Raw genomic sequence first — 14,133 nt, 5'->3', positions numbered from 1 at the left:
ACGCACAAAAGAGTATTTCAGGCGCTGTGAACGCTTAGTGGAATGCATCTTGAGAATGGGTTCTACGTCCATTGGTAAGTGAGTGAATTGCCCAAGGGACCGGGCACCCAATCGAGCTGGACCATGCAGCTATTACTCTCTATCTCTTGTTGAACTCCTTTGCACTCCAGCACAAGTCTATAGTATACCGTTTCGGTCGTTATTATAGCTTGTATGGTATTTATCTAACAATTTCACGCGCAAACAGTGTAATTGTGTGTTAAGTAATGGTAGTATGGATATCACCAATGGTTCCAGAAATTTTAACTTATAATTATAAAACAGTCTCCATTAAGTTATTTTTTTATTTTTTATGAGATACAAACTTTGTCGGGATGGAATACATTTGGTGTGGGATCAATAACGGGCTTAAACTTTGATTGAAAAACATGGATGCGAAAAGTTTTTGGCCATTTCAATATCTCCCGATAAAAGTTATATAAATAAAGAATTGTAGCACATGTCACAAACCATATTTTCATGCTCCAAAAAGAAATAAATTGAGTTACATTTTTTAAGCGAGTATTTCGAATATTTAACTTTCTTTAGGTCTCGGCAATTAGAGCATCTCTTCCAGTTACCATCATGGCAATGTCGCATCGAGGTGTTTTGTTCTTGCGTAAGTAGAAACTGTCGTAGTCTTCTTTGTAGTTCAATAGGTATTCCAGATGTCTAAATACTTCTTGTTCCAAACATAACTCTTTAGCTAAAGCTTTCAATCGGGATCGCCTGTTTTTGTATTTTGGTAATCCCGTATTATTATGAAAAATAAATGAAAACTTCAGTTCCTCATTGAGAATAAAAATTTAGATGCTACACAGTCTGCACCCAGTTTATATTCGTGAAATATAAAATACTTGCTAAATGACATCAAAAGGTTGAAGTCAAAGCCTCTAATTGACTTCTCAAAGGTCATCGGCATTTGGTAACGTCAAGTGGGACACGACGGGCCTATATGAAAGCATATGTGCTCAACAGCCCCTTGTCCACCCACAATATAACTATGAAATATAATATGATTCATCCCTCACAACTATGAGAAAAATTCACAAATGTCATTAGAGTAAATACAAATAGTGGGTCTTTAATAAAAAAATAGGTCAATTCACTAGTAAGTTTTGGAAAAAATAGTACAAAAGAAGTACCTTTATTTTTAAATCTACTATTAGCTAGGAATTTATAAAATTGTGGACCACATTGTATATAAAAAATGTTTAAAATTAATTACAGAGGAAGTGGTGATCGGACTAATATGGTATAATACGAACAGAACCTTAGTATCATCCCACGTGTGATATCATTTTGTGTTCTATGGTTCAAGTTCTATTTGATAAGTTGGTGTTTTATAAATTCCAATTGTGACAACTCTGCGCAGTCAGGTAATATCGGTTGTCCTGTCCGGCAGAATACCAATATGGAGTGTAATTTCTTTAAAAAAGTGGTTTGATGAATTATTTTTTTAAATATAAATGCTTGATGGTGGATTAAATGATAAAGTAGCGTATCTGGCAATATTATATTTGGATATTATAAAGAGTAGATCCAGCTCCGTTAGATGACCGCCATAGGAACATGATACATGTCTGAAATATTTGTGGATGTCAAGATTGTCAAGTAAGAATTTCCTGATTTATTTGTCTTTATAATTAATTGTTTATTTGATTAGAATGTTCTAAAATAATATGTATGATAACCGATATTATTCTTTTAGGTGAAGAGTACCAAAGTTTTGTAGAAAAATGGGGAAGTTGTTATCAAAAATTTTTGGCAATAAAGAGATGAGGATATTGATGCTCGGACTAGACGCGGCAGGAAAAACAACGATATTATATAAACTAAAATTAGGACAATCTGTAACCACTATACCGACTGTGGGATTTAATGTGGAAACAGTGACCTACAAAAATGTTAAATTCAATGTGTGGGATGTTGGGGGACAAGATAAAATCAGGCCTCTTTGGCGGCACTACTACACGGGAACCCAGGGTCTGATATTTGTAGTGGATTGTGCAGATAGAGATAGAATTGATGAGGCCAGACAAGAGCTTCATCGCATTATTAATGATAGAGAGATGAGAGATGCAATAATACTCATTTTTGCTAACAAACAAGACCTGCCGGAGGCGATGAAACCTCATGAAATTCAGGAAAAATTGGGACTAACACGAATTAGAGATAGAAATTGGTATGTGCAACCTGCCTGTGCAACAACTGGAGATGGCCTTTATGAGGGACTTACTTGGTTAACGAGCAATCACAAATTATAGCATCCAGGTACACACTCATTTTAGTATATGACTCCAACCAACACTATTGTAATATTCTCCTCGAGAGGTGATTCTCTAGGATGCAGGCTACATCGTAATTATAACCCTAACATTCCATATATAAAATTAAAAATATTATGTGGATAATTTTTGAAAAATATTTTTTTGAAATTTTTCTCTTGTATTATTTGCTTATATCAGTGCAACTCATAGTGATGAATTTAAATAAATTTGTATACATTTTATCTGTTTAAGACAATTTTTCCAATTGGAATATATTAAAAAAAATTTTTTTTCTTCTATTTGGGTGTGGTTTAGTTGACAGTCATATGTTTATTGTATTAGACTTGTTAAACTCTTAATATTTTAACAATTATAAATACATATAAATAATTTATCTTATGTCTAAAATATTAGTTTTTATTGGATAATCAAGAGATTACTAAAATTGTTCTAACAGTTTGTGTTTATCCTTTCTAATTTCCAACTTTTTTAAGTAAATATCTGAAGTCAGAAACTAATTCAATAAACTGCATCAAGAACTTAAATTACATGATGAATTTTAACAACTAAAAATAAATAATAAACATTATTTGTTTACTAAATATAAATTGTATCTAATTAAAATAATTTTAATCATCGCTATAGAATGTATACAAATTCCAGGTTTGTTATTGTTTATTGTTATATATGTTTAGTGTTTTATAAATACTCTTGCACTTAGGGTAAATTTAAAAAGGTGTTTTGAGTAACCCAGTGTAAATTTTGCCATTCAAACTGCCAGTCCACAGTCCAATTGAACTTGACAAAAATGGTGTAGTGTGTACATAGTGGCAGTGTATAAATTTTCTTTAAATGAATGGTTGTGGCATTATAGACCCGTGTTCTTGAAATTACCTCAACTGTATTTTGTATATAAATTAATTAGTATTATTGTATTGTTTTATAATGTGAAATGTTATTGCTGCAATTGAAACTCTTTTAATGATTTATTTTGTATAGAACCACCTTGTTGACAATTATCAGTTTTCAAATCCATAAATAAATATTTGATATATGATGATATTTAATTAGTCTAAAAATTGAATATCAGATAGAGTTCAGGTTAATTTGAGTATAGAGTGCAGAAATAATTCAACTTTATTTTTTTTATAAATTCCAATACTTTTTCTCTAGACTTTGCAAAAACAAAATTTTATTAACACTATAGTAGACAGGTGGAAAAAAGTTATGTGGATGGACAGACCCAAATCAATAATGTAATAAGTTTTATTTTTACGAATTATGGAATTTTCTATAAAATGATTTACAAATTACTTAGTTATTGGTCAAATTCATATTTCATTTATACAAATAAAGGGTATTAAAAAATTTTTACACAATTTTGTTATGAAATTTTGAAAAATGATCTAAAAATACTAACTGAGTTAATTAATAGTATAAAGTACTGTTTCCTTTCAATATATTAGTCACATAAAAGAAGTTAAATGCAACATGAATGGTTTTCTTATTATAATATCTTGAATTTCATCATTTATAAGATGAAGATCTTACTGTACACTGTATTACCATATGAAAGGCATAACCAGAATTTCCATTGCTTACAAAAATACTTTGTTTTATTGTCCTTGCATCTGTAGCATCTTCCTCATTTCCTTGTTGAGGCTCTTCTCTTTCTTAAGGTTGAATGCCAGAGATTTCAGCATGTTGGGTTGAAGTAGTAGTCGTGCTAGCTTCTTTAGGAAATCTTGTATTCTCATTTAGAGCACATATATTCATAATGATGTAAAACAAGCTCAAAGCCCTCTTGCAACTGTATATTCTGCACAAATGATATCGACAACATCAACGCAACTTTTTTTAGCATTGTAATAAGTGATAATACTTGGTTTCTATTGATCTCCTGTATCTGCATCGACTTTATCATCTCCATGAGTAACAAAACACATCTGCTAGTAACTTCTACTGTTGGTGGTGTTTTATTGATATCTTTCACAAATGGTAAAGTTCACAACTAATGAATTTCTTTACTTAAATTGTTAGGAATATAAATTTTTTGCTGTATATATAAAGATGTGTGGTAATAAGGATGAGGAATTAAACATAATAGAAACATTTCAAGAAATGTTTTTATAGTTTCAACTAAATTGTACTATACTCGTAGGCGAATTATTAGAAAGTAATAAAAATATGCAACAAGGTCGTTCTATATTTGTGGTACAAAATTGAGAGATATATTTTTTCTTTTTATATATGTTATAGAAGTGCAAAAATCACTAAAAGTATATATAATGTCTAATTTTCACTTATTATTATTTTTACGTGTGTATCATAAAAAAAAACAAATTACAATGTATTGGAAAACCAGGTCAACCAATTTTTTTGTCACACAAAAACTTATACCAAATTTTGAATGCACTATGTACACCAAACAATAATATATCAGTGGAATGGAAGAAATTGACACATCAAGGTCCTTTGTTTCATAAATTTTTATAAAAAGTACAAACACTTGGAAAAATGTTCCTTAATGTACAATAAATACTTTTGATTTTCGTGAATGTTTGGCTTCTGGTAGGTCCCTTTTAAATCTGCTAGCATTCCTGGACTTTTTGAGGAAATCTTTCGCTTTTTCGTCACTCAACGCACCCAATTTCTCGGGGAAGAAATCCATACATCCCAATGCTTTGTATGAAATTATAAACTCATTGATCAAGTCTTTGTAATTTATGTTTTTCTATGAAATTTTGGACAACATTCTCAAAACATTTTCAGGCGACTTTTTCTACATCAATCAGCTTTCCTTCAAAGTTTGTATCCTTCATTAGTTTCCGTATTTGTGGACCAATGGGAAATTTCTCTTTCAGGTATAAGAATCCACTGCCATATTTAAGCATAGATTTTACAAACTTTTTTATCAGGTCGAACATTATATGCAACGGTAGTGAAAGTATGTCGTCAGGGTTCACTATATGATCATTTTTAACATTTTTCTGCCTTCGGAATAAGTGATCCACGCTTGGTCAATACTTTCTCCTGTCCAATTCCCAAATAAAATATTTTGTGTAACCAAGATGTAGCCCAAGCAAAAGAGCAATAACTTCAAACTCCACAAATTTACCAAACATGTTCACTGTATTTTATTTTTTTAAAAAGGAACTTCATGTTCTCGTAAGTCTCTTTCATATCAGGACCATGGGCAACCAGATCTGGAGGTCATTTGTTTTCGTTGTTTAGAAACATTGCTTTCAAGCTAGTTTTTTCAAATTTCAATGAATTTATTACGACAGGAAAATTTTCGTACCGGGGAAAGTAAATTTCAGTCGTTTAATCTAGACCCTTAAAGCTCACTAATTAAAATCATGTACTAAATACTTTAAATAACTTTGTATTAATAAATGTGGTTCCTAACTTAGGTCCCTCTCCTCATATACCTTATCAGATGGACTAAGAACCAATTCCGGACTAGAAACAGAATCCTGACTTTCTTCTTGATTGGCACAGGCAGTTCGGTACTATGTAGTATTGGTCTGTTGGCCGATGACAATTTTGGGTACTGCACAGTGTGTTTGGACTTGGTTGTGACCCCTTTTGTTTCAATCAAAGAAAAATAACAATCACTTAAATGATTATTTGGTTCCGTTAGAATCATTGGTATACCAAAAGGCAAATGTCGAGATTCTTCTTTAGCCCAACCTAATAGGAGTCTCACACACATACAAGTTAATTCTCCACACACATAAAAAAACTGTACGCTAGAACAGTTTTTATATTGTAAGAAACGTAATTTAGTTAAATGCAATCGTTTTACAATCGCCTAAATTAAGTTATTCAAACAAAAACACGTAAATAGCTGTCACAAAAAACTGGATGTGACCGAAAGAAAATAATTTTTTTTAATGATGGTACATCAAAATGGAAAACATTACAAAGTTCGTGTGACAAAAACAGTTTACCAGTATAATGCATTCCAAATAGGAGCTCAATAAGTTTGAGCGAATTTTTTAATATTAAAAAATAAAACTTTAAGATACATAACGTACATTCTGATTTTTTTTGTTTTAGTAGAACTAAATTCGTTATTTTTATTTTTCTTTTTATTTCGTGGATATTGCCAAATAATACCTTTATGTAAGTAAAGACTGAATAGATATAAGGTTTTTCTCACACACTAAGATTCGTAAAATCTTTTTAATATGCTTTTGTGTGAACAGAAACGCAATTTTTCACAGTTTTTTTTAATACATGTATCCACTCAACATTTTGATGTTTGAATATGAATTATTTGTAATTCAATGTTTATAACACAGAATTTTATCTTGAAGTCTTCTATAATAATAAACGAAATTTTTGATGCATTCTGTGTTTTTTCGATGTAAAACTTGTTCATTCTTTAATTGGAGTTGAATAGTATCCAGCATAATTTGAATACCCTGAATACCATCCCACATTCCATTATTCATTCATGTTAACATCTGCCTTCTTAAATAATTATTAAATTCGTAAAAACAAATGGAATTTTTTTATTGAAAACGGTATTTTTTTGTTTATCCAATTTATTTTAATTACGTAAACAAATATTTTGTTGCATAATTTCTTTATGAATCGTTTGACAGTGTTTGTAAATCAGCTTAACCAAACAGTTTATTCTACACACTTTTATCAGTTATTCCGAGGATTGTTTTCATAATAAATAATTTATAAATATTTCTCAGTTTATAGATATGTCCATGTTTTATCTTCTTCCAAGGAAATCTTTGTCAAATATCATGTATCAATCATTTTATTATTGAGAACCTTCGATTTTTCAACAAGGATTTTCTCCCTTAACGATTCCTTTCTTAAATACTCAATTTTATAATAGGTTTAACTTATTTTCATAGATGGCTTTCGCTAGATTTATACCAATTTAAGATTGTTGATGCTCATGTGCCTGCTGAACACAACATCATGTTTGCTCCTTAGAGTTCTCGCATCTAGTTCAAAGGACCATACAGTTTGAGGGTTGGTTTAGTGGTAATAGTAAACACCAAAGATTCCAGAAATTCTAACTTACATAACCCCACTAGTTGTTTTACGGATTTACTACTGTTTGAAGATAAATCTTATGTTTTGTACCTCTCAATTCGTAAATAAAGTCATATTAATTCAATATCAATGACAGAGGTTTGAAACAATTTTTTAGTTTTTTCATCTGTTTTCAAAATATACAAATTATCTATCTCTACCGAATAATTTCATCATTATTAAAATTTTTATATTCCCAATTTAGAGTGGCACAAATTTCTTCATAATCAGGATAGTTTTTTTAGTGAACACACTGTTTACCTTCAGTCTCTGAAGACGATAACTTCGTTATAGAAACACCCTTCATTCAGTATAATTGTTGGTGTAGTGGTAGTGTAAACAGTGTGATCGGTACAAATATCACCAACGATTCCAATTTGGGATAGTTTTTTTGTTAATGAATAATTGAACAGTTTTTAAGATAAAATTATTTGATAGCCCTACATTTTCACCCTTTGTATTATTCTTGAAAACATATTTTTTGTGGTGTTTACTTTGAATTATTCATACTAAAAATCAGATATGAAACTAGTATTATAGTATGTTTTTTAAAATTATGGAGTTGGTATTGTTTTCGAAGCAGATTGATATTTTTTGACGACATTCGTACTAGATCAAAAATTGAGCGGATTGAGCACGGCTTAGTAGAAATAATTAGAAAAATAAATTAAAAGGAATTAATATCTTAGAGAGCAATTAATAAATAATTTATCTTGCTACAATGCTTAACATATTTTTAAGATGTTTAGGTTCCTTATTCTGTTTTTGTATATGTTTGCAAGGTAGATAGACTAGTTAAAATAATATTTACTTTATATCTGTGCATATTTCATATAATAAAATATTTATTTGAAAAATAATAAACCAATCGGGAATTTTACTGATCCACTTTGTAATTATACCAAATTCTCCGTCCGGTATAAATCGTATCGTGTATCTTTCCCATTAAATTAAAGCAAACCCTTTTAAAAAATTCAGCTTATTCAATGATTATACTTTATAATTATTTTAACTAGTCTTTAAAATATTTTATGTATATGTAACTAACTGATATATATATTTTTTAGTTAAACAATTATTAAAATATGTAAATTATTTAGCTTAAATATGAAAATTTATAAATTCTAAATTAATTCTTATTGCCAAAATGTTATATATGTTGTATCTTCGGTCAAAGCGAAGGTATCGGTTCCAGCATGTTATTTTTAATTACAAATTCAAAATTTTTGTGATACATTTTTTTTTTATTGAGTAATGCAAGGCAATATTAATAAAAATTCGAAAAAATCATATTTGTTCCACATTTTTTCATCCTTTCAACTGGAATTCAAAAACTGATGTAACAACCACCTTCAAGATATGGTTTGTTTTTGATATTGTACAGGATATACAAGACTTGTTTCCGCCGGAAATCCTGAAGTATGTGATAATCGTAGAAAAGTTTGTTTCAGCAAATCAACGAAAATATTTGCTTACTAATGCCAAGGATATTATCAATTAATGTTAATTGAATATTCCTTGAACGTGATAATACCAAATACCACTCGGCGTGAGATCATATGGAATCAACAAAAATTCTAAAAAAATATGTTTAGACAAATTCCAATTCCATCATTTTAGCAATTCTTTTCTACCTTTACTGTATAACTAATATATTGGAAAAATTTATGTCAAGTTCATTTAAATTATATAACTAGCAAATTACATTTTGATTGTTAGTAAAATATTTTCCCAATATAATGTTTATGATTATATTATGATGATTACTTCAAACACGATATTTCTATTAACGAGTATGTTATCTGTTTATCTCAATTTGAACAAAACCTAACAATCTAATTCCGACCGAGTTCAAACAGTTTTATGGGTGTGGAAAATTGGAAAATAGGAGAGTAATTTAAGAAAAGTTATTTTTTGAAGGGTCTAAAGGTCGATCAATAAAGAGAAATTGCGTTATTTTTAAGATAAAATACCTCGATAAGAAAGCATCAATAAAAAGGAGTGAAAATAACATAACCAAGGAAGGTATATATAAAATATGAAATTTCCTCCCAAAAAGGCTATATTTATAAATCAATGCCCTCGTGTTTTAGACCACTTGTAATTCGAAAATTCGGGCCAATAAAACACGAATTTTGTAAAAATACAAAGATCCTTATAAAAGATAAAATGTTCAAATGATTTCGTACCTAAGGGTAATGAGTTAATGTACAGCACTTGCTTGAAGCTTGCGTCATCTATATTTATAAGTGTTACGAATAAAGACATACAAATATTCAACTTGTGAAGTTTCCTCTGATAAAGGCTTTTCGGAAACTACAGTAGGGTTTACCAACCCCAGGTCAATCACCTCCTGTAGTTAGCAGTTCCCGCTTCAGCGTCATCTATAGGTTAACCCGAGCATCATATTTAATGTCATTCGAAAACTGAATGATGTGAACGGATCATGGTCATATGACAGGATTCTTCTCACTCATCAGTTGGGGATTTTCAGGGGATGAGTCAGATGGATTACTTTTCAGCTGATTGTGGATCCTAATCTATAACAAGATTTTTATCGCCGTTTCCGAATATCCATTCAAGTTTCGGTGTAAATTTAGAATTTGATCTACAAAAAACAGTTGTATACTAGCTTCTAGATGTTTAATAATTGTTCTTGAGCAACAAGCTATTTTTATGTAGTAACCTATTAGTTATAGACAAACAAATAATGGTAAAACGTAATTTTTCAAGTTCAAAAAAACATAAGCAAACGAAACAGCCCATCATCTGATCTCATTAACATATGTTTATGATCCGATTACCTCGATCAATTTCCGAACAACGGAGAACTTAATTCGGATTACTTTCCGAACATTTAGATCATGATAGGATTAACTCAATCACAGTTTCCAGAATGTCCTAAAATGTAATTGAAGATTACTTGAGAGTGTCTGTAAAATATAAAGTTGTTTTACACGTACAGGGATATGATCACAAAATAGGGTTGCTATCAAATACATTCAAAACGTAAGCAATTAGTAGGCTGGCAATTTTTATTATAAACGTCACTAAAAATTCGCTAAATATATAAACATGTGACACAAGCTTACAATTTCCGGTAGTGACATCTTACATTAATATTTTATGTAAAAAATATCGATAAAAATGCGCCCATCTTCATGAAACCCGAAGTTTTTATGTCGTTTGTTCGAAAAATTTGGTTTCCTTGAATTTAAAACTTATAATTTTCGAGTTTCAATTGATTTCAAACATCTAGAAGCATACCCCTGTGCTTTTTGAAATTAAATCATGTAATTTTGAGTTTTCAAAATCCGTGGATTGAAGAAAAAAATACATTTCGATATCTATAGATTCGCTCAAAAAGAAAATTTGAAAAACTGTATTCAACTTTGATTCTACCTGAAAATGTGATTGGGAGAATAAAAAATTCAATTAATCAGAAAACCATTTTATTGTTTTTCTTCTGAAAGTCAAAGTTTAATTTACAGATCACAAATGTCAATTTTTAAAGTAAATAAGTTTGAACTCCAAATAAAAAAGTAAATATATCAAAATAAACGAGTTGACAAAGGTTATTTCTTCTTTTGTGCTTTTTCTGCAGCTTTTGTGACTTTTCCTGCACCAGGGTCTTTGAAGCTTACACTCTTGATGACTCCTACAGCGACAGTCTGCCTCATGTCACGAACGGCGAAACGTCCAAGAGGTGGGAATTCTTGGAATGATTCTACACACATTGGTTTGGTTGGAACTAGATTGACAATGGCAGCATCACCAGATTTTATGGCTTTGGGGTTTTCTTCAGTTGTCTTTCCAGAACGGCGATCTACTTTTTCTTTGATTTCAGCAAATTTACAGGCAATGTGGGCTGTGTGACAATCGAGGACAGGAGTGTAACCATTGGAGATTTGACCAGGGTGATTCAGTACTATGACTTGAGCGGTGAAGTCTGATGCTCCCTTTGGTGGATTGTTTTTAGAGTCTCCAGCTACATAACCACGGCGCAATTCTTTAACGGAGACGTTTTTAACGTTGAAACCAACGTTATCTCCGGGTACAGCTTCCTGAAGGGCTTCGTGGTGCATTTCAACAGATTTTACTTCAGTAGTCAAGTTGGCTGGAGCAAAAACTACTACCATACCTGGTTTTAAAACACCAGTTTCAACACGACCAACGGGTACTGTTCCAATACCACCAATTTTGTAGACATCCTGCAATAAAATTTAATCATTAGAAACCAGAAAAAAAAATAACATTTTGTTTACAATAAAAATACCAAATCAGCAAAGATTAAGCCTTTTGAAAATCATGTTTATCATAAATTTATATTTTTCTTCATTCAATATAAAAAAACCTTATTTTAGAACAGAATTAGGGGTTATGAAAAAAACTTTACCTGAAGTGGAAGTCGAAGAGGTTTCTCTGTTGGACGACTCGGGGGGAGAATGGCATCTAGAGCATCAATCAAACATTTACCATCAGCTTTTCCTTCTTTACGTTCGATATTCCATCCCTTGAACCATGGCATTTTGTCAGATTGTTCCAACATGTTATCTCCGTGCCATCCAGAAATTGGTACAAAGGCAACGGCAGCAGGGTTGTAACCAATCTTCTTAATATAAGAGGAAACTTCTTTCTTGATTTCTTCAAAACGTGCTTCACTGTATGGTGGTTCAGTAGAGTCCATTTTGTTGACACCAACAATAAGTTGTTTTACTCCAAGGGTGAATGCAAGAAGTGCGTGTTCACGTGTTTGTCCATTCTTGGAAATACCTGCCTCGAATTCTCCAGTACCAGCAGCTACAATAAGTACTGCACAATCAGCTTGAGATGTTCCAGTAATCATGTTTTTGATGAAATCTCTGTGCCCTGGTGCATCAATGATGGTTACGTAGTATTTAGAGGTTTCAAATTTCCACAAAGCAATATCAATAGTGATACCACGTTCACGTTCAGCCTTAAGTTTGTCGAGTACCCATGCATACTTGAAGGAACCTTTTCCCATTTCTTGGGCTTCTTTTTCGAATTTTTCGATAGTACGTTTGTCGATACCACCGCATTTATAGATCAAATGTCCGGTGGTGGTAGATTTACCAGAATCTACGTGACCAATAACGACGATGTTAATATGAATCTTTTCTTTCCCCATATTGACCTATAAAAATAGTTCAAGTTTACAATATTTTAATGATAAGACGTTATGATAAACCGGCAATTAAAACAAAAGCCGACAACAGGTGGATTATTTTACACATGTTATGACCCTATAAAAATATTATCTACCACTAATTTTATCAAATAAATCATTAATAATCAACAATCAAACTATAGTTTCAAAAAAATTGATTAATATTTGAAATAAGAATACGATAACTTAATTTTAAGCAGTTTTAGCATATGGCGGCCATTTTCCTCAAGTACAATGTACACGTGGTGGCCGGAGATTTTTCTTAAATATCTCAAAATATACAAAAGAGTAATATAATCCACGTTAAAAAGAAATAAATACTTACGGTTTCCAATAAATTAAATGCAACTGTTGAAAATAAAACTTAAAATATGAGTAACACTAACTTGAAATCTTAACAACTTAATGGCTCGGCAACCGTACCGTGCGACGAGCTGGTTAGAAAGGAAGATAATCTGAAATTACGCTCTCTTCATTCCATGCCTACCCTCTTCGAGAACTGACACATGATATCACTTCCTGTACGTTACCGCCCTCTGGTGGATATCTCAAAAAAAGCCGCGAAAGTATTACATCAAGGTTGATTTAAATATCTAGATTCGGAAACAATGTGGTTCAATATATAATTTATTATAAAAGCATGGAAAGAGAATTGACCAAATCTTTAGAGCTGTTTTTGAACAAATCCTGATGTATTTATAACTGGCCAATAACCTCAACGGCAAAGGTGTGTTGTTTATTATTATTAGAACGTACAGTTGCTCTAGCAGGATCGTTATCGATCCGATTCTATCGTGTAATGTGTTGAAACTAATAAATTATACAGTATGATTCTAAATTCTCATTTTTTTTCACATTTTTCACATATATATATATATATATATATATATATATATATATATATATATATATATATATATATATATATAGTGTATATAGTATATAGTATAAGTATTGACTTTCAATGGGAAAATTAATAGTTTTGTTAAAAATTTGTCATAACTACCTTTGAATACAAAAATAAACTAAGATAAAGTATATATAATTGACAAAATTTACTGGAATTTCCCTTCAGAGTAAATCATCTCAAGTATTTGTTGAATACATATTCTAATATTTTCACGAAACATATATTCATAATATTACTAGTAAACATTGCACCAAATGATTTCCCCCTCTTAGTTCATAGTTCGTCTTCATAGGCTTCAAGGGCCGCTTACACTGTGGGACATAAACCTTCAGATAAGCCGATCAGGCGCTTTGGCTTGAACCCTTTGATATCGTTAGGCAGGTTGAGGGGTTTTGCCCAGGTGTTTAAACCAGCCAGTGAGAGTGTAGGGCACTCATAGATAACGTGGTCTGCAGTTTCGTCCTCCTTCATGCACCAGCGGCACTCCGGATCTTCTTTGATGCCCATGGTGTGAAGTGACGTCTTAAATGGCAGTGTCCGCTCACTACTTTGATTTTGCGCCTATTTAGATGGAGTAGTTGTTTGGTAAGACATGAACGGGGTACATCTATATGGGTTCTCGCTTGTCTCATGCCAAGCGTCTCCATCCATCTCTGCCGAGC

The 14,133-nt window shown here is 31.3% G+C and overlaps 2 protein-coding genes across 2 annotated transcripts; one reads left to right on the top strand and one right to left on the bottom strand.

Moving 5' to 3' along the window:
- Positions 1-1,407: 1,407 nt before the first annotated feature.
- LOC130893382 (ADP-ribosylation factor 6) lies at positions 1,408-8,027 on the top strand. Its single transcript, XM_057799437.1, has 2 exons — positions 1,408-1,653; positions 1,751-8,027. Exon 2 carries the CDS (start codon positions 1,779-1,781, stop codon positions 2,304-2,306), a length of 528 nt encoding a protein of 175 aa, XP_057655420.1. The 5' UTR covers positions 1,408-1,653; positions 1,751-1,778; the 3' UTR covers positions 2,307-8,027.
- Positions 8,028-10,808: 2,781 nt separating this feature from the next.
- On the bottom strand, positions 10,809-13,373 carry LOC130893374 (elongation factor 1-alpha). Its single transcript, XM_057799425.1, has 3 exons — positions 12,887-13,373; positions 11,770-12,528; positions 10,809-11,584 (listed from the first exon to the last, which is right to left on the bottom strand). Exons 2-3 carry the CDS (start codon positions 12,520-12,522, stop codon positions 10,949-10,951), a joined length of 1,389 nt encoding a protein of 462 aa, XP_057655408.1. The 5' UTR covers positions 12,523-12,528; positions 12,887-13,373; the 3' UTR covers positions 10,809-10,948.
- Between the last annotated feature and the right edge of the window lie 760 nt (positions 13,374-14,133).

This window comes from Diorhabda carinulata, chromosome 1 (assembly GCF_026250575.1).
Source record: "Diorhabda carinulata isolate Delta chromosome 1, icDioCari1.1, whole genome shotgun sequence".
NCBI lineage: Eukaryota > Metazoa > Arthropoda > Insecta > Coleoptera > Chrysomelidae > Diorhabda > Diorhabda carinulata.
This window is presented reverse-complemented; position numbering and strand designations above follow the sequence as displayed.